Source organism: Streptopelia decaocto (genome assembly GCF_964273445.1).
Source record: "Streptopelia decaocto genome assembly, chromosome: 17".
Classification (NCBI taxonomy): Eukaryota; Metazoa; Chordata; class Aves; order Columbiformes; family Columbidae; genus Streptopelia; species Streptopelia decaocto.
Window position 1 is genome coordinate 11,922,750 of NC_138672.1, and position 21,727 is coordinate 11,944,476.

At 55.5% G+C, this 21,727-nt stretch overlaps 1 protein-coding gene across 2 annotated transcripts in view; it reads left to right on the plus strand.

Moving 5' to 3' along the window:
* Window positions 1–2,260: 2,260 nt before the first annotated feature.
* Window positions 2,261–21,727, plus strand: part of LMX1B (LIM homeobox transcription factor 1 beta) — a gene marked incomplete at its 5' end in the record, with an annotated part of 84,600 nt that continues 65,133 nt past the window's right edge. For both annotated transcript variants that reach the window (XM_082067986.1, XM_082067987.1), the window contains 2 exons: window positions 2,261–2,399; window positions 2,708–2,894. In XM_082067986.1, coding sequence (XP_081924112.1) covers window positions 2,261–2,399; window positions 2,708–2,894 — 326 coding nt within the window. The remainder of the gene's footprint in view (window positions 2,400–2,707; window positions 2,895–21,727) is intronic.

Sequence of the window (21,727 nt, forward strand, 5' to 3'; positions counted from 1 at the left end):
GGTAACAGGCAGAGTTAATAATTATCCGGTGCAGCGTTCGTACCCACACATGGCAAGAAGCAACAAATATTTGGTGTGATATTTCTGAGTAAAAGCCCACGAACAAAGACTGAATTATTGCTGCGGGTGCGAGTCTGGGAGGCTCCCGCTCCGCTCTCACTGTCCCGCGCAGCCTTGCTCTCGTTTGCTTTTAATTTATTTATTTTATTTTTTATTATTATTTTAAAATGAGAAGTTATGAAAACTACTGCGGAAAGAGAGGCTCTAATTTTCCTTGCAATTGTAGAAGATAATTTGATGGAAGCCCTATGTGACGGAAAACACTGAATCCTTACAAGAAAATATGAAGGGAACATAAAAAATTAATGTAAACGAGAAGCTTTTTCTTCAATGATTGAACTCTGAAATCTAAGCAGCTTTTATCTTGATCTCAGAATTAAATAATCATATATTATTTTTTCAGCATTAGCTACAAAGGTTTTCAGATTTGTACTGTCCAGAACAAAAATCAAATAAGCTCTATTACTGAAAACCTTTTCCAAAATATTTAACTAAAACATAATCATTAATTTCTTTCAGCGATGTTTCTGTACGAAAACGGCATAAAAAGAAGGCTTTATCTTAAGACCCAGAAAAAGAAGCATTAAGTAATTCAAGTTAACACTTGTCCTGCTTATTAAATATCAATATTTTGGGAGCATTACCAAATAAACTCCCTTCCTTCGGCAGGGTCACAGCATATCATGGGTCACATTAAGAAACTCCGCACGGAATCCTTTCTGGATTTTTATTTCCTCGGATTTAGATTTTTTTTAGCGGTATCGGCAGAAAAACAAAAACGAAAGGAAAGCCCGAGACGCGGGATTTCAGGCGCTCTCCCTCTAGCACGGGGAGACCGGCGGGTATCGCTTTTCCCATTTGTTTTGTTTTCTAAGACGGAATAAGAGAGCACAGTGTGTTAAAATACGGCTGTTTCTGTACGCGCACATTGTGTGCAAATGCACGCACTGCACACACAAACGGAGCCTCTACGCGTTCAAACGCTTTAGCGATTTAAGCGCGTTAACAGCGCAGCGCAGCCCGAGCACTTTTCGGGAAGCGGGATCGAGGCCGCCGCCGATCGCTCCCGGGCCGCCGCGGGAGGGTCCTGGGTCCTCGGGCCGCTGCTCGGGCCGGGCCGCCGGCCGCTCCCCCGGGGCCGCTGCCCGCCAAGCGCCGCCGGGCCCTCCCGCCGGAGGCCCCGCCGCGACGGTGCGGAGCCGCCCGGTAGCGAAAGGAGGGCGCGCTGCGACCCCCGCGCCCCGTCCCGCGCCCTCGCCGGGGCCAGTCTCGCCGCCACTGCCCGCGGGACAGACCCGCGTCCCCGGCGGCGTCGGCTGCCCCGAGGGACGGTCCCGCCGCCACCTGCTCGCGGCCCAGCGGGGACGCGCGCTGCTACCTACCCCGGGCAGGGCAGGAGCCGGGAGCCGCCGTCGGGCCGGGAGCGGAGCGGAGCTGCCGGGGCCCCGCTTCGCCGCGATCCTCGGCGGTCGCGCTCGCTCTCTCCCCCGGCCACGGCCCGCGGGGACGCGCCCCAGGCCCGCTTTGCCCGCACCCGCTCGGTCGCGCCGGCCGCCCCGGGGTGCGCGGAGCCCGCCCGCCCCGCGCTCTGGGCGCCGCCGCGGTTCGGGGGCCGCGGGGGCCCGGCGGGGCCAGGGCACTATTTGACGTCGAGGAGACGGATCACCGCGGCGCAGCGATACGGCGCGCACCAATGGAGTTCAAATGTCAGCAAGTTTGAGGAGGGGTGAGGCGCCGGGGGGTGTGTTCCTCCGCCGCGGCCCCTGCTCTAAACGGCGCGGCTCCTCGGGACGCCGCATGGCACATGGGCTGCGGAGCGCCGGGGAAGCCCCGCCGCCCCGCCCGGCCCCGCCGCTCCGCCCGGCCCGGCCCCGGGAGGGCCCTCCGCGGAGGGCGTGGGGCTCCGGCGAGCAGGTGACACCGCGGGCTGCCCTGCGCCGTGTGCGCGGCATGTGCGCGCCCGTGTAGCGCGGGCTGCCCCCATGGGCAGCGGCGCCGGCTCCTTCCTCTGCCCCCCGTCTCTGGAAGCCCAGGCAGGAAACGCTCCTCATGTCTCCCAGATAAAAATAAAAGCGACTCCCTCTTCCCGGCCGCAGAGTGTCCCCGAGCTCGGCCAGACGCGGGGCTGAGACGGCCCCGCCGCCCGGCAGCGCCTCTGCCCCGCCGCCCCGGAGCGCCGGGCTGCGCCGCCGCCCGCCCCATGGACATCGCAACAGGTCCCGAGTCCTTGGAACGTTGCTTTACGCGGGGCCAGTCGGACTGCTCAAAGATGCTGGACGGTATTAAAATGGAAGACCACCCTCTGCGCTCGGGTCCGGCCACGTTGGGAGTGCTGCTGGGTGAGTTGCCGCTCGTCTCTCGGCCGCGCCAAAAGGCAGCGCCGTGCTCCGCTCGGTACCGGGGCTGCGCTCCGGCGGACCCGGCCCGGGCTGCTGCGGGCTGCCGGCGGGCGCGGAACTTTTTCACCGACGTTTGCGGGACGCGAGCTCAGCGGCGGCCGTCAAGCGCGATGTCGCCGAGCTGCGGGGCTGGCCGGGCCGCGCTGCCCGCCGGCGGCCGCGGGGCCGGGGGAGCGGGGCCGGGAGCGGGTCGGGCCGGGGGAGCGGGGCCGGGACAGGCGCTTCACGCCGCTGTCTGCCGTTCGCAGGGTCGGACTGCCAGCACCAGGCCGTCTGCGAGGGCTGCCAGCGGCCCATCTCGGACCGGTTTCTGATGCGGGTGAACGAGTCCTCCTGGCACGAGGAGTGCCTGCAGTGCGCGGCGTGTCAGCAAGCGCTCACCACCAGCTGCTACTTCCGGGACCGAAAGCTCTACTGCAAGCAGGACTACCAACAGTAAGAGTGCGGCGGGGCAGCCCCGGCCCGGGCTGCGGGCTCGGAGCGTGTTTCCGAGCGGGTCGCCGCCACAGTGCTGCAGCCCGGAGCATGGCAGAGCGGGGAAACGCCGCCCCGGGGCCCGCGGCTGCGCGGGTGGCAGCCCCGGCGAGCGGGGACCCGGGCGGCAGCGGGCGGGACTGGAGAAACTTCGAGGCACGGCGCCCGGGCCGCGCAGGGAGCTGCCCCCGCCTCGGGCTCCGCAGCGCTCGGACCCGCCGCGGTCTGGGACCCTGCGGCGCCGTCGGAGGGCAGCAAGGCGGCCTGTTTGGGCTCGGAGCCGCCCCGCGAGGCCCTTGCGCCCGGGGCGAGCCCCGTGCCGCCGCCGGCGGGAGCCCCGGGGAGCGCCTGGGCGCAGCCCTGCCCGCGGAGCGCGGCGGCCAGGCCGGGCTGTCCGGCGGCGGGGCCGGGGCGGCCGAGCAGGGCTCGGCAGCGCCGTCGGTGCCCTCCCGCTGCCGCCGATCGCCGTCGGGCGCGGAGGGTGCGCGGGCGGGCGCGGCGGTGCCCGCGGGGCCCAGCCGCAGGGACTGGCGCCGGCCGAGCCTCCGCGGCAGGAGGAGCCCGGCGCTGGCTCCGGCCCTGCCGGCCCGGGCGCTGCCCGCGCTTTATTTTATGTAGGCTTTATCCCCAAATGTCAGGCTTTGTCGGAGGCGGCCTCCCGCCGCGCCGCGTCCCTGCGCGGAGACAGAGCCCCTGCCCCGCGCCGTGTTTGTCCTCCCCTGCAGAAGCCCACTTCATGCTTGTCACCGAAATTGAGGATCCTTTTTGTGCCGGGAGGGGGGCGAACATGGGCACTTCAATCACTAGGACATAATATGGCTCTGCTAGAAGTCTGGCAACAAACAAAGAACAACAACTATTGGTTTGCATCAACTTTTGTCAGGCATTCAGCAGGCTTCCAGAAAGGCCTGAAGTGGCTTAGTGGCAACAATGTGCATTTCATAGCTACAGCATGAAAATCCATCTCCATGGAAACTGGTAGTAAATGCTAACATGGCATGCTGAGTATAAATATTGTTAGGGTTATAACTCTTGTATAAATGGCCCAGATAAATGTCCCCCTGTTCAGGAATTACAACAAAACGTGTTATTTCGTACTGCAGCCCTCACCAGCACACTACCAAAGACTCTGCCACGGGCCTGGCGCTTCACATGAAAATCACCCGGAGCTCCCCTCCGCGGGGCCGCTGCGATCCTGCGATCCTGCCCTTGCGGGGCCAGGCCTGCAGCATTAGCTGCGTTTTCTCGTGCCCCTGTGTAGGGAGCATGTCCATGGACTCTGCCTTTTGCTTCTACACAAAATAAAACTCGCTGTGGTAGCTATAGTTGTAGATGGATGAAACTTCTGCCTCTGTACGTAGAACTACCTCAGGTATTTTTATTAATTAGGAAAGAATTTAGAGTAGTCTTTAGGCTGCCTAAAAAACATTATTTGGCAATGTAAATATTTACTTTAGTTAAAAATATATATATACCCACTAAGTCCCGTCTTCAGTTGTTGTAAAATAAAGGATAACGCTTTGCAGCTTAAACAGCAAGATCCTAGAATATTGCTTTGTGAAAACAAAAATACTTCTCTGACTGAAAATAGACACGTCACTGCTTCAGAACTTTCCTTATTTTCCAAGGTGTCCAATTGTACAGGGGGAAATGGGGTAACCAGGCTGACGAGCAATAAAAAGATATCACCATGTTAGCCTTTGTTGAATCCCAGCACCTCGTGTGACATGACATGGTAACCTGCTGTGTGTGCCCTGCGGACTGACAGCAGCCGCGGCTCCGGGGAAGGGGGGGCACACGCTAAATCTGAATTTGTTTTCTCTGAAATTTTATTAGCCCCAAAGAGCAAACACGTGAACCTGCGCTGGCATTGTTTGTGTGCTGCCTCTGTCTGCTGCCTTTTAGATGCGGAGAAATACTCTCCTGTGGTAGCTAAAGCGTGAGAACGGCCGTTGATGGTGCGGGCGGTTTGCGTGGGCCGTGCGGGGCGGCCGGCGGCTCTGTCGGGGGGAGCGTGGCAGGAGGGCGAGCAGCTGTGCCGTCCCCTCCAGCGCTGGCGCTGCGCGGGGTGCGGTGCCTGTGCCGAGCAGCTGGCCCTGCAGCGGGCAGACGGAGCCGGGTCGGTACAGGGGAGCACCAGGATCAGTAAATCACACGCTTTTTCTTATCCCGGGTCCTCTAACAGACCTCTGGGGAGACAAAAAAAAAAAAAAGAGGGAGAATAAAGATTATTTAAATATCTTAGTTACTGAAATTTGCTTTAAATAGATGTTGCTGTCCATAGTAATGTAATTTAAAGGTCAGATTTCTCCAGAACTCCCAGGACTATAATCAAGTGCTGTGTGTGTATCTTTGCAAACCGGTGTCTCGTCTTTCTAATGAAAGCAAGCTCCTGATGGGTCAGATATCAGACCTTAAACCTTTCCCTGGGTCAGGCGCGGTTCCTGCCCGGCCGCGGATCAGGGTGTTGCGCGTTAGGGGGAAGGGTGAAAACATTCCTCCTTTTTTTGTTGTTAAAGCTGTCTGTTTGGAGCTGCACCTATGCTTGGAGTGTCCGAATAAATCCTGGGGAGGTGGATCAGTGGCCCAAGCACAGTTTGAAATGGTCAGAGGTGCCCAATAAGTGTATTTGGTCACAAAAATATCATTGTACATCAGTGGAACCAGCATCTAAGCTGTGTGTGTATTTTAGACTCTTTTAATACAAGTAATTCAACACATTTTTTTTCACAAGTACACCCTGATTTAATGCAAAGTACCTGTTTTGCTAAAATGGCAGGTTTGGGGGGCGGCAGGTACATTCCACGGCAGTTTTCAGGGGAGGAGGCGCAGCGGCGGCGGGCGCTGGCTCCCGCCAGCCCGGGGCTGCACGGGGGCTGCACGGGGGCTCGGCCGCCGCGGGGCCGTTAAACGTTCAACCTTACGCTGACTCTTCTTTTTTCTTGAAAAGAAGTTTTCTTTCTGACAAACTGAAACCTCCAGAATGAGCGTTGATCACAAACGGGGTTGCAGCAGTTACATTCCAGTTCTTTGCTTAAATGAATTTATTTGTTGTACCCCAGTGCTTCCTGATAGAAAATGTTAATAATTATAAATATTTTTTTTTTCCTATTTGTATATTTTCAGGTTTTTTGTGATTGTGCTGTCTGGTTTGTTTTTATCTCCTTGCTCAGCGTTACATAACGATTTGCCCTAGTTATCGTTGATGTTAAAAAAAGACATGCTGTGTTTCAGGTTACATATTTCGTATGTAAGAAGTACATATAATTTCTAGAAATATCCGTATTCCTCTTCTAGCTTTGAAAATAAAGGCTGTAAAATAGAGCATTTTTTCAAGGGATAGGGCAGCAAACAATCAGAGTTGCTATTTAATAATTTTTCATTAATGTATTCTAAGTTTTGCTTAGGGTAGGAAAGAGCAATACGTGGGGTTTTGTTAGATTCCTCAGGACAGCTCAGGCGTTGTTTTGGCATCGTTACTGGCTGCTGTTGGAAAAGACCCGGCGCGTTTCTGGGTGTCTGCGCGGTCGCTCTGCGCGTCCTGGCGCTGCCGGGCTGGGCTGCAGCAGCGGGGACACGGTGCCCTGGCCGGACCCGGGACATTCCTGCACATCAGTATCGCGCTGAGGCTGCTGTTTCCCAGCGTGGTGGCATTTTATATTTGAAATAAGACAAAAGCTTCCTATTAGTGACTGCCCAGTGTTCTGGTGAATGGTGTTTTTCTCGCAGCGCGGGCTGTGGAATGCAGGCAGGAGCTGCCGTGCAGAGGTGACTCGAGCTCCCACATCCTGCTCCATGCAGAACGGGTAACAACTGTTTGCTAACAGGAAGATTTTACTTGTTTTCTGTTTTATTTTTCTTCCTTTCTTTTTAAATGTTGGTAACCGAGGCACACGAGCCGTGTCGTTACGCTCACCAGTGCAGTCGTTCGTCATGCGAACCCGGCAGAGCTGCGAGGAGCAGCAGCTCCCGCTCCCTGTGCTCCGTGTCAGACCGGCTCTCGTGCTTGTGCAGCGTCGTTAGGAAACGGCGTAAGAACGGATTGAAACTCAGGGATGAGGGGTGGCCTGAGCACATGCCCAGGACATGGAGTAATGATTGAGTTATGTCATCCACTAAAAATGCTTTTAAAAACTGCTGAGATACTCTGGCATTTTTGCTGAAAATCCGACCAGCCCTGCACTAGCAGCCACACCAGCCCGGTTAAAAATCCTCTGTACAACCGGGCCGTTGAGCTCTTCGAAACAATTCCAAAAGCGGGAGTGTGGCGGAAAAGTTGCTGTTATTTCTGCCGATGACGTCAGCAGAGCGGCCATGGGCGGGCAGAGCCCCACGGGTGCCCCCTCAGCGGGGACCCCCCGGCGCTGCGGGACCCCCCGGCGCTGCGGGACCCCCGGGGACACCGCCCGGCGCTGGGCTGAGCGAACACGAGCAGGAGCTGGAGCGGAACGCCGTGGAGAATTTGGGGAGACATTTTGGTTTTCTGCTACATTCACGGTAACCGTATTGGACAAAGTAATTGCAGTGGTAATACGTAATTTGCACTAATCCATAGTAGAAAATGATAGGGAGGATCTTTTTGCGATGTAGGCAATATGCAATCAGATTAATAAGAGGATAATTTACAATGCTAACTACTAACCTAAGAAAACATAACCAATAATACGAAATACACTGCAAAAATGTCTTCACTGAAATATATAACAAACAGTAACATTTTGTATTCTGTTTAGAAATTGTATCTATTATTTTTTGGCCTGAACTTTTGAACTAGTTCAAAAGCATACATCACACCTTTTGAACTCTCAGTAATATATAAGGATAAAATATTAGAATTAAAATGTCTTGGACTGATTATGTTATTAGTGTATTTCAGCTGTAAATACGTACCCCTCTTGCTTGCCCCCATTGTGGAGCAACCTCCAAAGCACGGCACGTCGTATCAGGCTTTCTGCTCCGGTGAATGGGCAAGGTGGGCGCAGAGTTGGTCACAACCGGAGGCTGTTTAGTGTAGTCAGATAGCCTGACAAATACTCAGGAGAAAAAGGGGTGCGCTTTTCACAGTGCAGCTGTGGGGTTTATTTTTCATTCCAGACAGAATTCAGATTTCTCCTAAATCTGCTGCTCCTCGTTGTATCAGGAATTAATTTCATGTCATTTAACGACTCCTGTGCTGGGAGGAGCGGCGCGGCCGGCTCGGGGGGACGCGGCTGGGGCTCCGCGTGCCCGCGGGGGCTCCGGGGCCCGCAGCCCCGGGACTCGGGGCCGCCGTGCGCTCCGGGCTGGGGCGGCGATGGGAACCCGCCTTTTGGTGCCTTCTCTGTTTGGCTGACACGAGACTCCCCGCGCTGGTCAGTCCTTGTGGCAGTTCCGGGCAAACGTGGTGCGTGAATATAATGGTAACAGTTCGTGATAGTGTTAGAAAGGGATTTTCTTCTGCTTGGGCCGCGTGGGCCGTGTCACGAGTTGCATAAAATGCAGATTCACCGTGAACTTTAAACCCCAGCGAGATGGAAAAAGACCACGACAAGGTCCCCTGTGAAGGGTGTGCTGGGTCAAACATCCTTGCAGAAAAACAGGGATAAATGCTTCTCTTGGGTTCTCTTTTTGGCCTGCGCGGTGTGTCACGTTATTGCTCAAGTGAGGTAAGACAGCAAGTAAATAAATACAAGTGTGAAGTCAATTGTGCAGTAATCTCCAGCAAAGGTAAACAGAGCCGGTGTTGCTCTTGGCCGGGCTGGTGCAGGGCAGAGGGGTTTGGCACGGCTGGGGCTGCTCGCGTTACTCACCGGGCAGAGATTGACTCACAATGAAATGACAGTTTCTTGTTCGTTACAAAATGTAAAAACTGCACTTTTGTTCTGCAACAAAGAGTAAGGTTTAAGTAACAACGTGATGTGAACCTCAGCAGCCAAGTCTCTAGCAGCCAGATAACGAAATTAGAGCAGTTACTTTGGGTTTAGATGTGTGGAAGTAAGAACAGAAATTTCCTTTCTTTAAGTGGAATAAATATATCAAGTGGGCAGGGAATGATTATTGAATATACACCTTGCAGACTATGTAATTGTGGTACGCTACATCTAAAGCTATGATTAAAACTGGGTTTTGTTTGATAAAAAAGTATTGGAATTTTGTTGAGAAAGCGGAGGTGTTTTCTGAGTTCAGACACTTTAAAAGATGTAACAGGGAGATCAGATGATTTTGCTGCAGCGGGAGCTTTAACAGCACTGGTGCCGCTTTTCTCCTTCAGTAACCAAGTACAAAAATATGTGAACAAATTCATGTTTAACTTAAAATAAGTGTGGAAAGTAAAGCTAGATGTCTGAGTTTGAGAATAGAGACCATAAGAGAGAAAAAAGTGATAATACTTGTAAAGTAGAATGAGCTGACTTTTGGTTTCAATGTGTTTGTAACTGCATGCTGTAGAGATTGAAATCTTGCGTGCCTTGTTTGGGCAAATGATCCTGTTTCTAGAAGCCTCTTTAAATGCAACATAAAACTGCGGCAGCTCTTCGACACTTTGTTTGGTGTCTGGCGTGGCTCGGGGGAGCTGCGGGTCCGGCGCTGCCGCCGCGGCGCGAGGAGCCCCCGCCGGAGCGGGCGACGGGACTCGGGGCCGGCGCCTGCGCGGCCCCTTGCAGAGCAGCATCTTGCACAGCAGGCTCTGCCTGATCCCCGACACATCACCCATAACAAATGTTTTCTCCTTTTATATGACCAACACAAGATCTGTTGCTCTTTATTGGATGCTAAATATACGTGATAAGTAGAAAGTGTCATGTGTAGCATATTGTGCAGTTTTAATGTAAAAGCAAACCCCTTAAAATGAAGTATCTTGTATGCAACAGTAAGCGTCCAGTGTCTCCAGGAGGTGAAACGCCGGGTCAGCGCAGCCGGGGCAGGGTCTGTGGCAGCGGGTTCGTGGCCGCGCCGGGGCCGTGGCAGCCGGCGGCACCGGCTGCGCCGCGCGTGGCCGCGCTCCCGCGGGGCTGCGGGTTTCCTCTCAAAACTGTTTGTCCGTGGGCAGCTGAGCAAGCAGACATTCGGGAGGTTGTGTTACGGTAAAGCAATTGTTAATATGATTAATTCCAGTTTGTTCTTTTGCTGGGTTTGAAATTTTACAGTGATCTTCTCTATAGATACAGCAGAACTGCTATGGTAGAAATTGATGAGATGCCCTTAATATTGACATAAACAAGGAGTAACATGTTTCTTGGGAACTTTATAAGGGTGTGTACTCCGATGCTCCTGTAACAAGCCCGTGCGTTTACAGAGAACACTTGTCGTGGAGGTCATTTGGTTTGCTTCCAAAACATAATATATTTTTAATAAGCACAAAATCTTCCTTTGCAAATGTTGACATGAACTTGTGAACATGCAATTCCTGTTGACTTCAATGAGAGCCATCCTTGCTCATCAAAGGAGAGAATTTGGCTCTTGATTTTACTGCAATCAGTGTATTATTTATAATGTACAAGAGTGCACGTGCACTCTCCCAGTAAGAGCTAATGGAATTTATGTGCACATGCTGAGGACCAAATCCTCCTGGTAGCTGTTAGAAAGTTTGCTTTCATGTGTTTGTTCCTTCATGTGACCTGAATCACCGTTCACCGGTTACGAAAACAACCACCACCAAAACAAAACAGAGAATAACAGTCTATTTTTTTTTTCAGTTGCTACTTTTATGATAGGTTATTGTTATGATAGGAAGCAAGCAAATTTGAACTTGCAGAAGAAATTATTAACGTTGTTTAAAGCATTTCTAGTTACAGCCAGCGGTTACTCGTTGTTCTCTCAGACCGACAGGAACATCACTGCTGCTCTGCTCTCCCTGCACGCAGGGCACGCGTGCGCCCGGCGGGTACCGGCGAGAAAGCGCGTTTGCTGTGGAACGGGGATGGGGTGGATGGGGTGGGATGGGATGGGGTGGATGGGATGGGATGGGGTGGGATGGGATGGGGTGGGATGGGATGGGATGGGATGACTGGGACAGCATTTGCGGTCCGGAGGTGCCAGCCCCAGCGGGAACTGGGGTCACTGGGAGCTCCATGGGGCTGAACCCTTGGGCTGCAGCGTGGTACCTGCCAACACCCGTTAGTGAGAGAGGTTACAGTTCTCACTAACAGCAGCTCCACAGGACAGTTGTTTTCAGCCTGTGGGATCCTGCCCTTGGGCACACTCGTCCTGCCCACAGCTGGCACTTTTCTGTCACCCGACAGAGCTGTTCCTGTGGCTTCTTGACAGAAGCAGCGTCACTGCTTTCTTTTCTCTCTGTGTCACAACTTTAACCTGCTTTTATGGGGGGGATGCGGGCATACTTGCTGAGATTTCTTTTGATAATGCATGTGAGATGAGACAAGTATTTAATTCTGTATCGTACAAAGAGGTTTATTAGCAAATCACAATAAAGCACTGTAGGAAGTCATGAAAATAAGACAAAAAATGCAAACGGAAACACTGAAATGACCACAGAAGAGGTGAGTTACCTTCGGCGAGGGGAAGCTGCGGTGCGGGACGGTCGGGTGGCCCCAGCACCGCTGGGGGCTGCGGCTGCTGGGCACACGGCCCGATCCCCCCAGTTTCTCCTTCCAGCAGCTGGGAGCCCGGCCCCGCTCCGGCCCCCGGCGAGAGCAGACGGGGCTGTGCTGGCTGCGGAGCTGGCTGCGGAGCTGGCGGGGCAGGGCCGGGGCAGGGCTGGGGCAGGGCCCGCGCAGGCGCTGGCGGGTGAGCGGGGTTCCGTGGGATGGGGCCGCCGCCGGCGGGTCTGCCTGGGCAGCCACAGGTTTGCATTGCTGACTGACAGGGGAGAAAGGGCTGATCCTCCCTGTTAATAATCGTGGTTTGCAGACGGAGTGTCCGCTCTGTGAAGGTTTGTATGTGCACACGGGCTGGAGTCAGTCCGTATCTGTGATAACTTCAGAGCGCGATCTGCAGGGCGCCGGTGCGCGCAGTGGGCTGCGGTGCTGGCGGAGGTTGGCAGCACGTTCCTCCTGCAGCCGTCACCGGCGCGGGAGCGCGCCCTGCGCCCAGCAGCTGACGCTGCCAGTTCCTGGGCCCCGGCGGGCGCCTGAGCCGGCAAATCCCGGCTCCCGAGGCTCCCATGAGTAATGCCAGGGAAGCCAATTGTCCTGGCGTGCAGCAGCTTGCCGTGCCGTGCAAGGTCAGGTTGCCTGACAGCAAGTGCCTAGAGAGAGCCCAGTGGAGCCGCTTGCTGAAGGTGTTGGGGATGGGGCTCTTCACAGGTGAAACCCCCCAAATAGAAGTCACAGTCTAATATTGTGAGTTGCCTTCTGGGTTGGATCTTGCCATGGGCTTCATCTGATGACAAGAGAAGTTTGGCATGCGGAGCGTGAGCCGGTGGGCCAGGTCCCACGCGGTGCCGCTGGGGAGGGGAGCGTGGTCGTCCCCGAGCTCTGGGACAGCAGCTCAGCGTGCTGGGCATCTGTCTGCACCAGGGCGGTGCTGCTCCTGTAGCGATTCCCTTTCTTGTCAGCCAGACGTGCCCAGGCTTTGCAATGTCCAAAGACTTTCTCACTTTTATTTGTTTACACACATGTATGAGAAATTATTTACTTCACTACTTCATTTACCAACATTTTCCCAAGCTGCAAGGCAGCTCTCTGCACATTTTCCTGTGGAAGCTGTGAGTGGTTGACAATAACAGTGTTGTAGCTGTGTGCTGTTTGTGCTTATTGCAGCATTCGCGTGAGCGCTGATGCTCATGCTGCGATGTCCAGCATGTGCCTTTTGGTTTGTGTGTGTAGGATGACAAGCAACACTGGTTTTTTACAGATGAGACAGCGATGGGAGTACTTGTAGTACAAAAGACAGGTCCTTGTCAGGAGCCATTTATGAAATGTTGCAAAAGTATAAAGGGAGTAAAGCTACTTGAGGGAATAAATGGCATGTGAAATGTTGCAGCGATACTATCTCCACTTGGTATTGTGTGTTTGAACGTGCAGGCCTGGTGGTTGGAGCTGCAACAAACAAGGGATTCGGCTGCGGGGAGAAGGCGGCGTTACAACCGACAGCCACTGAGTTAGTGGAGGAACAGGCGGAATCCCCGCGCAGGGGGGTCCCCGCCACAGCCGCTGCCCCTGGCACGAGCCGCCGCGGGAGGAGGTTCCATGGAGGACGCAGTGTTTGTATCCCAGCGTCAGCTTCCCGTCCTGGCCCTGGGGGGGTCCCTGGGCCCCGGGTGGGTGTCCGGGGAGGCAGACGGTGCTCGGAGCTGCAGCTCCTGCTCCCATGGGCCTTAGAGCTGCGCTGCGTTGGCCCCGCTGCCCGTGCCAGTTCCCCGGCATCGCTTTGTGGGTGTGGAATAAATTAGCCTTGATGGCGCCTGCATTAATTTTATGTGGGAGAATCCCCGGCGATTCCAGGGCAATTACAGGAGAGCAGCCGTGCCCAGCGCGGTGTCGCCGCGCCGAGGCGATGGGAGGGCGCGGGGCAGGGCCGGCGGTGCCGCTCCCCGCGGTCCCTCACAGTGACGGCAGCGCGGGCTGGTCCGCAGCCCCACGGTTGGTCCGCAGCCCCACGGGTTGGTCTGCAGCCCCACGGGCTGGTCCGCAGCCCCGCGGGCTGGTCCGCAGCCCCACGGGTTGGTCTGCAGCCCCACGGGCTGGTCCGCAGCCCCGCGGGTTGGTCCGTAGCCCCGCGGGTTGGTCTGTAGCCCCGCGGGTTGGTCCGCAGCCCCGCGGTTGGTCCGCAGCCCCACGGGTTGGTCCGCAGCCCCACGGGTTGGTCCGTAGCCCCACGGGTTGGTCCGCAGCCCCATGGGCTGGTCCGCAGCCCCACGGCTGGTTTGCAGCCCCACGGGTTGGTCCGCAGCCCCACAGGCTGGTCCGTAGCCCCGCGGGTTGGTCTGTAGCCCCGCGGGTTGGTCCGCAGCCCCCCGGGCTGGTCTGTAGCCCCGCGGGTTGGTCCGCAGCCCCACGGGCTGGTCCGCAGCCCCACGGGTTGGTCCGCAGCCCCACGGGTTGGTCCGTAGCCCCACGGGTTGGTCCGCAGCCCCACGGGCTGGTTTGCAGCCCCACGGGCTGGTCCGCAGCCCCGCGGCTGCCCCGGCGGTGGCCCCGGCTGCCTGGCGGTGGCCAAGCTCGCTGTGCTGATCCGTGTCTTACAGAAAGGCTGGAAATCAAGCCCAAGGCAAGGAGCCTTCTTCATTTTATACGTGTCCTATGAATATTGGCTGTCGAGCGTAATTGAAGCCTGTTCCATTTGTGGCTTTCTTCTTACTTAAAGATTCAGCTCATATTTGGCAGGGGTTTGTCTGAGTGCGTAGCGGATACGTTCAATGACAAGAGCTATAACGTTCAATTTGTTGGATGCCACAATTAAACCTCAGCTTTTTCACCCAGCCATCTGAAAGCCGATTGCGAGTTGTCGCTCGAGCCTGAATCCACACGAACAGGGGCAGCTCACAGCCCCGGATCCAACAATGTGATTTTCATCGCCGTGCTGGTCTTTGGGGAGTCTTCAGCTTCCATCTGGAAGTACCTTCAACCCTTTCCAGCTACGGATCCTGAAATAGCTAGAACAGAGAGAAAACCAAAATTACATGGAGTTTATTGCCATTTCAGAAGGAAAAAAGTGTTTGAAAAAGTTTATTCAGGAAGCCAGGGGAAGTTAAGTGTGAGACATTTGCCATTTCATCAGTCCGTTGGTGATAGCCATTCATGTCAGAAATGGCTTGTGTCATTTGATGCCAAAAATAACACAATTTTCCTCCCCAAAGGCCTATAGGGTTTTTTTGCAATAAATGTTTATTTGTTAATAATATACTTTAAACAGCCCAGTCTTGACCTCAAGTCTCCAAAAGAATCCATCTTCTCTCTGAAAAATCCTACAAAGTTTGTGTAATTTTTTCTGGGAAGGTGTAATTGATGGCGCAGTGAAGGGTGCTGTGTTTGCTTTAACTACTGCAGCTGCGTGGATTAACTGTTTATAAGGGCCTACTGTGCTTTGAATGGCTACTTTCTTAGGTTTCAGGCTTTAGTTGACAGCACTTCCTCGTGGTTTCTTGGATTTGCTGAAGTTCGATCAGTAAAGACACATTTCTGCGCTCAGCTCACCCATTGTTCTTTCCTCATCGCTGCTGTGAGCGCTCTAAACATCCATCGGTGCGGGGTCATGGACCGGCGCGGTGTGGGGTCGCAGGTCGGCGTGGTGCGGGGTCATGGACCGGCGCGGTGTGGGGTCATGGACCGGCGCGGTGTGGGGTCGCGGGTTGGCGTGGTGCGGGGTCATGGACCGGCGCGGTGCGGGGTCATGGATTGGTGCGGTGCGGAGTCATGGACCGGCGCGGTGTGGGGTTGCGGGTTGGCATGGTGCTGGGTCGTGGATTGGTGCGGTGCGGGGTCATGGACCGGCGCGGTGCTGGGTCGCGGATTGGTGCGGTGCGGGGTCATGGACCGGCGCGGTGCTGGGTCGCGGATTGGTGCGGTGCGGGGTCATGGACCGGCGCGGTGCTGGGTCGCGGATTGGTGCGGTGCGGGGTCATGGACCGGCGCGGTGCTGGGTCGCAGGTCGGCGCGGTGCAGGGTCGCGGGCCGGCGCGGTGCTGGGTCGCGGATTGGTGTGGTGCGGGGTCATGGACCGGCGCGGTGCTGGGTCGCAGGTCGGCGCGGTGCGGGCTAATGGACCGGCGCGGTGCAGGGTCGCGGGCCGGCGCGGTGCTGGATCGCGGGTCGGCGCGGTGCTGGGTCGCGGATTGGTGCGGTGCGGGGTCATGGACCGGCGCGGTGCAGGGTCGCGGGCCGGCGCGGTGCTGGATCGCGGGTCGGCGCGGTGCTGGGTCGCGGATTGGTGCGGTGCCCGTGTCCCACAGCTCCCGGTGGCTTCACGGCAAACCCGACGGGAATTCGGGTGCACAGCAACCAGCTCGTGTGCAAGGGTTTCTGACAGGCTTTCTCCGTTTAGCAACTGGAGTCTCTAGAGTCTAGCGCAGAACTGGCAGGTATGAAATATGTGTGATTAAATATTTGAAAACATAATAAAGATTTGGTAAATATACATAATATAGAAACTGTTGTTTTGAGAGAAAATAGTAAGTCAGGTAATTAATTTGTAATGCATTGCAGTGTTTTGAAGTTGCCTTCCCAAAAGCTGGAGCTGGGTTTGCGCTGGCAAAGCGTTTGTGGAGTGGGGGGACTCGCGATCGGCAGCCCAGGGATGTAACGATTGTCTTTGCACTCGGTCACCAGCTACCACTGATTTAACCAACGTTCATTCACATTCTTCAGCTGCTTTTGTTCTGCTGTCAACCCTTCTGATCCATCTCTCATGATTTTTCATGCATATTTCTACTAAAAAAGCAAAGTATTAAGACATTTGTCAGAATTTTTTTGTTAGTCTTTACTGAAAATGTGGTTTTCTTGAAGAACTTTAGAGGACTTATTTAAGATCATCTGAGTTATGAGAGAGAATTACGCATTAATTTCTCAAAGCATTTCAGCTTAGGGTGCTAATTTGTTCTCAGTCAGGCACTTGGATAAAATAACGAACAGTATGTGGAGCTAAATTATTTGGATAATATGCACACTTTGTGTGATACCTGTTTTAGTGGGACTCTGGCTCTAAATGGCACTAGTTTACTGAGAACATGTTTGTAGTTTTTCAATTCTGACAATTATATGATGCTTTAAAACTACATCTTTTGAGAAGCATGGCTTCTCGCTGGGGCTGGGATCCTGCACTCGTGAGGTGCTTCATTTTCCTGAGGCCCTTCAGTAGCGTTTGCCAGGTGGAGTTACCTGCAGGACGGGTTGCAGCGCCAGAGCCCCGTGGTGACGGAGCCGCGCGGCGAGCGCGCCTTCGGTTCTCAGTGGCGTCTTCTGGGCAGCGGGGCCGCGGGGACCCGCAGCTCCGCCGTGCCGCCCGTCCCGTCCCGTCCCGTCCCGTCCCTCTGCCGCTGCCGCTTTGCAGGACACGCTTCTTGACCCTCTGAGCCCTTGTGGGACGAGGCCTGTTAAAGCGAGGTCCCGTCCCAGCTCACTTCCCGAACTGAAAACGCTTGGAGAATAGCTTTAAAACTGCATGGCTTCCTGCTGGTCCCTGCTTGTGGCGCTGCTGGCGAGTTTGAGCCAGACCGGGCGGTCCCGCTGGCGCTGGCGGAGCCCACGGCTCCCCCGTGACCGCGGTGGCTCAGCCTGGCGGTCCTGGCCGTGCCGTGTTGGGTGCCGGGCCACAGACGTGCCCAGCGAGCCGCGCGGGCACAGACGGGCACATGCGAGGAGCGCCCGTGCCGTGCGACCGGGACGTGTGATGTGACGGTGTGCTATGCCGTGCCGTGCCGTGCTGTGCCATGCTGTGCTGTGCCATGCCGTACCACGCTGTGCTGTGCCATGCCGTGCCACCTGCCGGGGTGACGGCCGGCCCGGCCGAGCGCCAGCTGCGAGCACGGTGGCCGCCTTGGGCTCGGGGTGACGGGCGGGGGCTCCGGGGAAGGCTGGGGCCACGGGTGGGACGCGAGCCCCGTGTTTGCCGGGGCTGTGCCGGGTCTTCTCCTGGCTCGTTCCTGGCGGGGTGCGGTGATTGGTGCCATCAGCATCAGGTGCCTGTGTGTGACGTGGAAAAGAAACAGCCTGAAATTGGCTGAAAGTGGAACAGTCACTTTACTAAGGCTAACGTGGATTTGCTCCTGTAAGAGGATATTAAAAATCTCCCTTTGTTGCACAGTCTGAGCTTTTCCATTTTTCAGTCTTTTTGTCAGCTTATTTTGGTGTTAAAGAAACTGACATAACATTTAACTTTATCCTTGTGCATGAGCACTCCTGCTAATTAATTCAGTAACTCTTTTGACCTCCTGTTCAAAAGATCGCAACCGGTGCCGTTTCTGCACAGGCACTGCCAACCTTCAGGATCCTTAGCTGCCCATTTATTACGAGCGCAGCTATAGTGCAGATGACTTGCATCTTTGTGCCGTTATATTCTTGTAATAGCTAACGTTAACAAAGTTAAATGGACAAATGAACAAGTGAAAGAGAAGAAAAGCACAGGAGCAATTAAATGTAACTTTTCATCATGAAAAGGATTTCACTGGTTTATCTTCTAATAAGATTATGTCACTGACACAAGTACCTAGGAGCCCGTGATTGACAGCCTCCTGTACTTTTATCAGGCAGTGTGACACTAAACCTCAGGGCCTTTTGTCCGATAGAGTGAGCTCACGGAAACTCGCCGTCCTAATCCCCTTATTCATGTCAAGCACAGAAAAGAAGTCCTGATCAGATGGCACCTTACAACAGTGTCACCTCCACCCCCTCGTCGCTGGATGGACGTGGGACATCTCCCGCTTTGTCTGCTCCCTGCGCTGTGTTCCGCCGGGGCAGAGCTGCTGCCTGGCGCTGGCGCAGCCGCTCCGGCCGCGGGGCGGCACGGGCTCCCCGCAGCTCGCCGGGCTCCCGGGCTCCCCGTGTCCCCCCGGGCTCCCCGCAGCTCGCCGGGCTCCCCGTGTCTCCCCGGGCTCCCCGTGTCCCCCCGGGCTCCCCGCAGCTCGCCGGGCTCCCCGTGTCTCCCTGGGCTCCCCGTGTCCCCCCGGGCTCCCCGCAGCTCGCCGGGCTCCCCATGTCTCCCCGGGCTCCCCGTGTCCCCCCGGGCTCCCTGTGTCCCCCTGGGCTCCCCGTGTCCCCCCGGGCTCCCTGTGCTCCCCTGGGCTCCCCGCAGCTCGCCGGGCTCCCCGTGTCCCCCCGGGCTCCCCGTGTCCCCCCGGGCTCCCTGTGTCCCCCCGGGCTCCCCGCAGCTCGCCGGGCTCCCCGTGTCTCCCCGGGCTCCCTGTGCTCCCCCGGGCTCCCCGCAGCTCGCCGGGCTCCCCGTGTCTCCCCGGGCTCCCTGTGCTCCCCCGGGCTCCCCGCAGCTCGCCGGGCTCCCCGTGTCCCCCCGGGCTCCCCGTGTCCCACCAAGCGCTGCCCCGCGTGCCGAGCGCTCGCTGCCTCCGGGGCCGCTGTGTCTGTGGGGCAGGGGAGTCCCAGGGAGATGGAAGGAGGATTCACGGGCTAATGTTTTTTGTTTGGATTTTCTTCATGTTTATTTAAAGAAAGTACGGCCTTTAAAGGACATTTTTCCTTTTGCATGGTGTGTGTAAGAGCGGTAGTGCAGTGTGCCACTGAGCTTCTTCAAGACTTCCATCAAGAAAAAGGAGTGAGTGGATCTAAAAAACCTCTTTTCAGAAGCACAGGATCAATGCGAAGTGCCAAATATTGCTGTTGCTCGGTGGTAACTGTTAGTGGATGTAACACTTCCCAAAGCTCAGAGCAGAGTTCTATGTCCTCCTGGAAGCTCGGGTACCTGTAGAATCCGCTGCTAAGTGTTGCAGGAGCCAGCAATTCACCGCAGTCGCTGGCGTTAGAAGTTTCATAGCTCCAGCCCTTTCTTAGCTGTAGGAATTCCTTTGTGCGTATCCCTGCGGTAACCTATTTCAACCAGCGCTTCCCTGTGGTGCTTTATTTACTTGTCCAACTGTTTGGAAGTCTGTTAGTCTAAAGATCAGATGCTCTGAAACAAATCTTATTACTTTAACCAGCTCTGCAAATTCTTCTTTCTCCATTTTCATTGACTTCTCTTCAGCTAGAACTAATGCACGTGCAGCAGGTGGGCAAGTATGTCCCTCAAAGTTTAGCCTCTCAGATTTAACATGAGAAACTATAAATCTTTTTGTTTTCCTTGGAAAATGTGGGAAACCACAGGTATTTGAAGAGTGGCCTCCTCGGTGGATTTGTGAAGTTTCTACTGGTTGCTGTAATTTTTGTAACAGAAGTCTGGGAAATTTTAAAAGAATGATGCATTCTGGGGGATGGAGTAATTATTTTGTGTGTGTGTGTGTGTGTGTGTGTGTGTGTGTTAAGTATTTTTTCAAGCTGGAATCAAACGCAAGGGAATGGGAGTGTTTCAAGATTTATTTTCCTTTCATCCAGCCTGGCACCACCGGTAGAGACACAGCGCGGAGCTTCAGCTGCTCTGCCACACGCCGGTTCGGTCGGCGCTGCTCACCAGCCCTGGTTTAGAAGGTGTGTGCAGCTTCTCTGTGTTTCTCATCTCTATGCATATTTTAAAAGTAATTTTAGATGTTAAAAGTCAGTGCTAATTAAATGCTTTAAGAAATTATCTTTCAGGAATTCCCCTTTCTCCTCCCTGTCCCCCGCCCAGTCTCCTGGCGACCTCGCGCTCCCGCCGGAGCAGCCGCCTCCCGGGAGATCCTCGCTCCCGCGGCTCTTTCCTGGCGGATCTCAAAGCCCTTGGCAGAGCCGCTGCCCAGGGCTCCTGCAGGCCGGGGCCCGTCCCGGCGCTCGTGTCTTCCCGTGGCGGCAGAGGGCCGGGCCGCGCCGGGCCGCGCCGGGAGCGCTCTCGCGTCAGCTGTGCGGAGCAGCTCGCTGCCGCTTCGCCTGCCGTGGGTTTTCCATCTTAAGCAGCAGTGGCTGCTGTCGTACAGCGCGAACAGGGGAACATGCACACTGCCTTGTTTTTAAAAGAACAGTGCGCAAAGGAACCCCCAGGGCAGCGGCTTTCCCTTAGCAGAGGGCACTGTGGGCACACAGCTCCGCTCTCAGCGTCCGTTCTCAGGTGTCGGTTTGGCAGCAGCGCTGCAGCCGGGACGGGGCTGCAGGGAGCGAGCGGCAGACGGTGAAATACCCTCACGGGTGAGGCTGGCCACGGACCGTCCAGCATCTCAGCTTTGAAGGACAGTTCGCTAGTAGGTGAATTGCAGCCAACAATGCGATGTCAGGGTGTGCTTGGCCACAGGTTCAGAAAAACTGTAAACAGCTGTCAAAACCTCGGGCTGTCAAAGAAAGCCCCGCTGAAATGCGAGAACAGGAGCATTGTAACACATCGGAAGAGTTAAATGCAAAGCAAAGCAGTGTAGTCAAGGGCTGCGTGTACTTCAGAAAAGGTGGCGTCAGGAAGCAATCCAGGATCCCGTTGACCTCACGAGTCCAAACTTCACGCTCTTCAGTGCTCGGTTGGTGCAGCCGCGGCAGCAGCTGCGGCAGCCGCGGTGCCGGTGGGAGCCCTGCGGAACCAGCTCGGGGCGACGGGGACACGGTCTGCGGGAACTGAGCCCCGTCCTGGCAGCTCCGCTGTGTCACACAGCTCCTGGGGACACCTCCTGCCCCTCTGAGCAAACGAGGGAAACGACTGTCCACCCGCAGAACCCGGGCGGTGTTCCGCTGTTCAAGTTCTGTGCAGCGTTTGCGTTGAAATGAAATAACTTTTGTTTGGACCAGAAAAAAAAGAAAAAAGAGAAAAGAAGAAACCTTTGGGGATTGAATTTCAGAGGCTCCTGCCTCCCTCTCGGCCCCTCTGAAGGCTGAAATGATTTGTGTGTGAGGGCCTGTGACCCAGGGAGGCATCGAACAGCAGAGAAGGGAAACATTTGGAGTTCAGAGGGACAGTGGCTCTTGATGACCAGCATAAGACAATGCAGATGTTTCAGATCATGAGGTCTCTGATGATGATGAGAAAATGCCCCCAACAGCCTATGGGCTGGGTTCTTCTCTGCAGCCCTCTTTTCTTTTCCTTGCTGTAGTGATGCTGCATCACAGGATTAAATTTTTAGGATTTATTGTGGAAGAATCTCTGTGCTTCTTGTATTAGGGAGCTCTGACAAGTAGGGTGGAACTTTAGTTTCTCGCTGGGGAGGCTGTTGCGTGTGTGCCGGGGCGGCGGGCAGGGAGCGCGCTGTGCCGCGCGTGCCGGAGCCCGGCCTGGCGAGGAGCGCCGGCTGCACCGCACAGCCGGACGAGCGGTCGGCTTTGGACAAGGGTCCAACAGTAACTGCATGTCCCATTGCCTTGTCT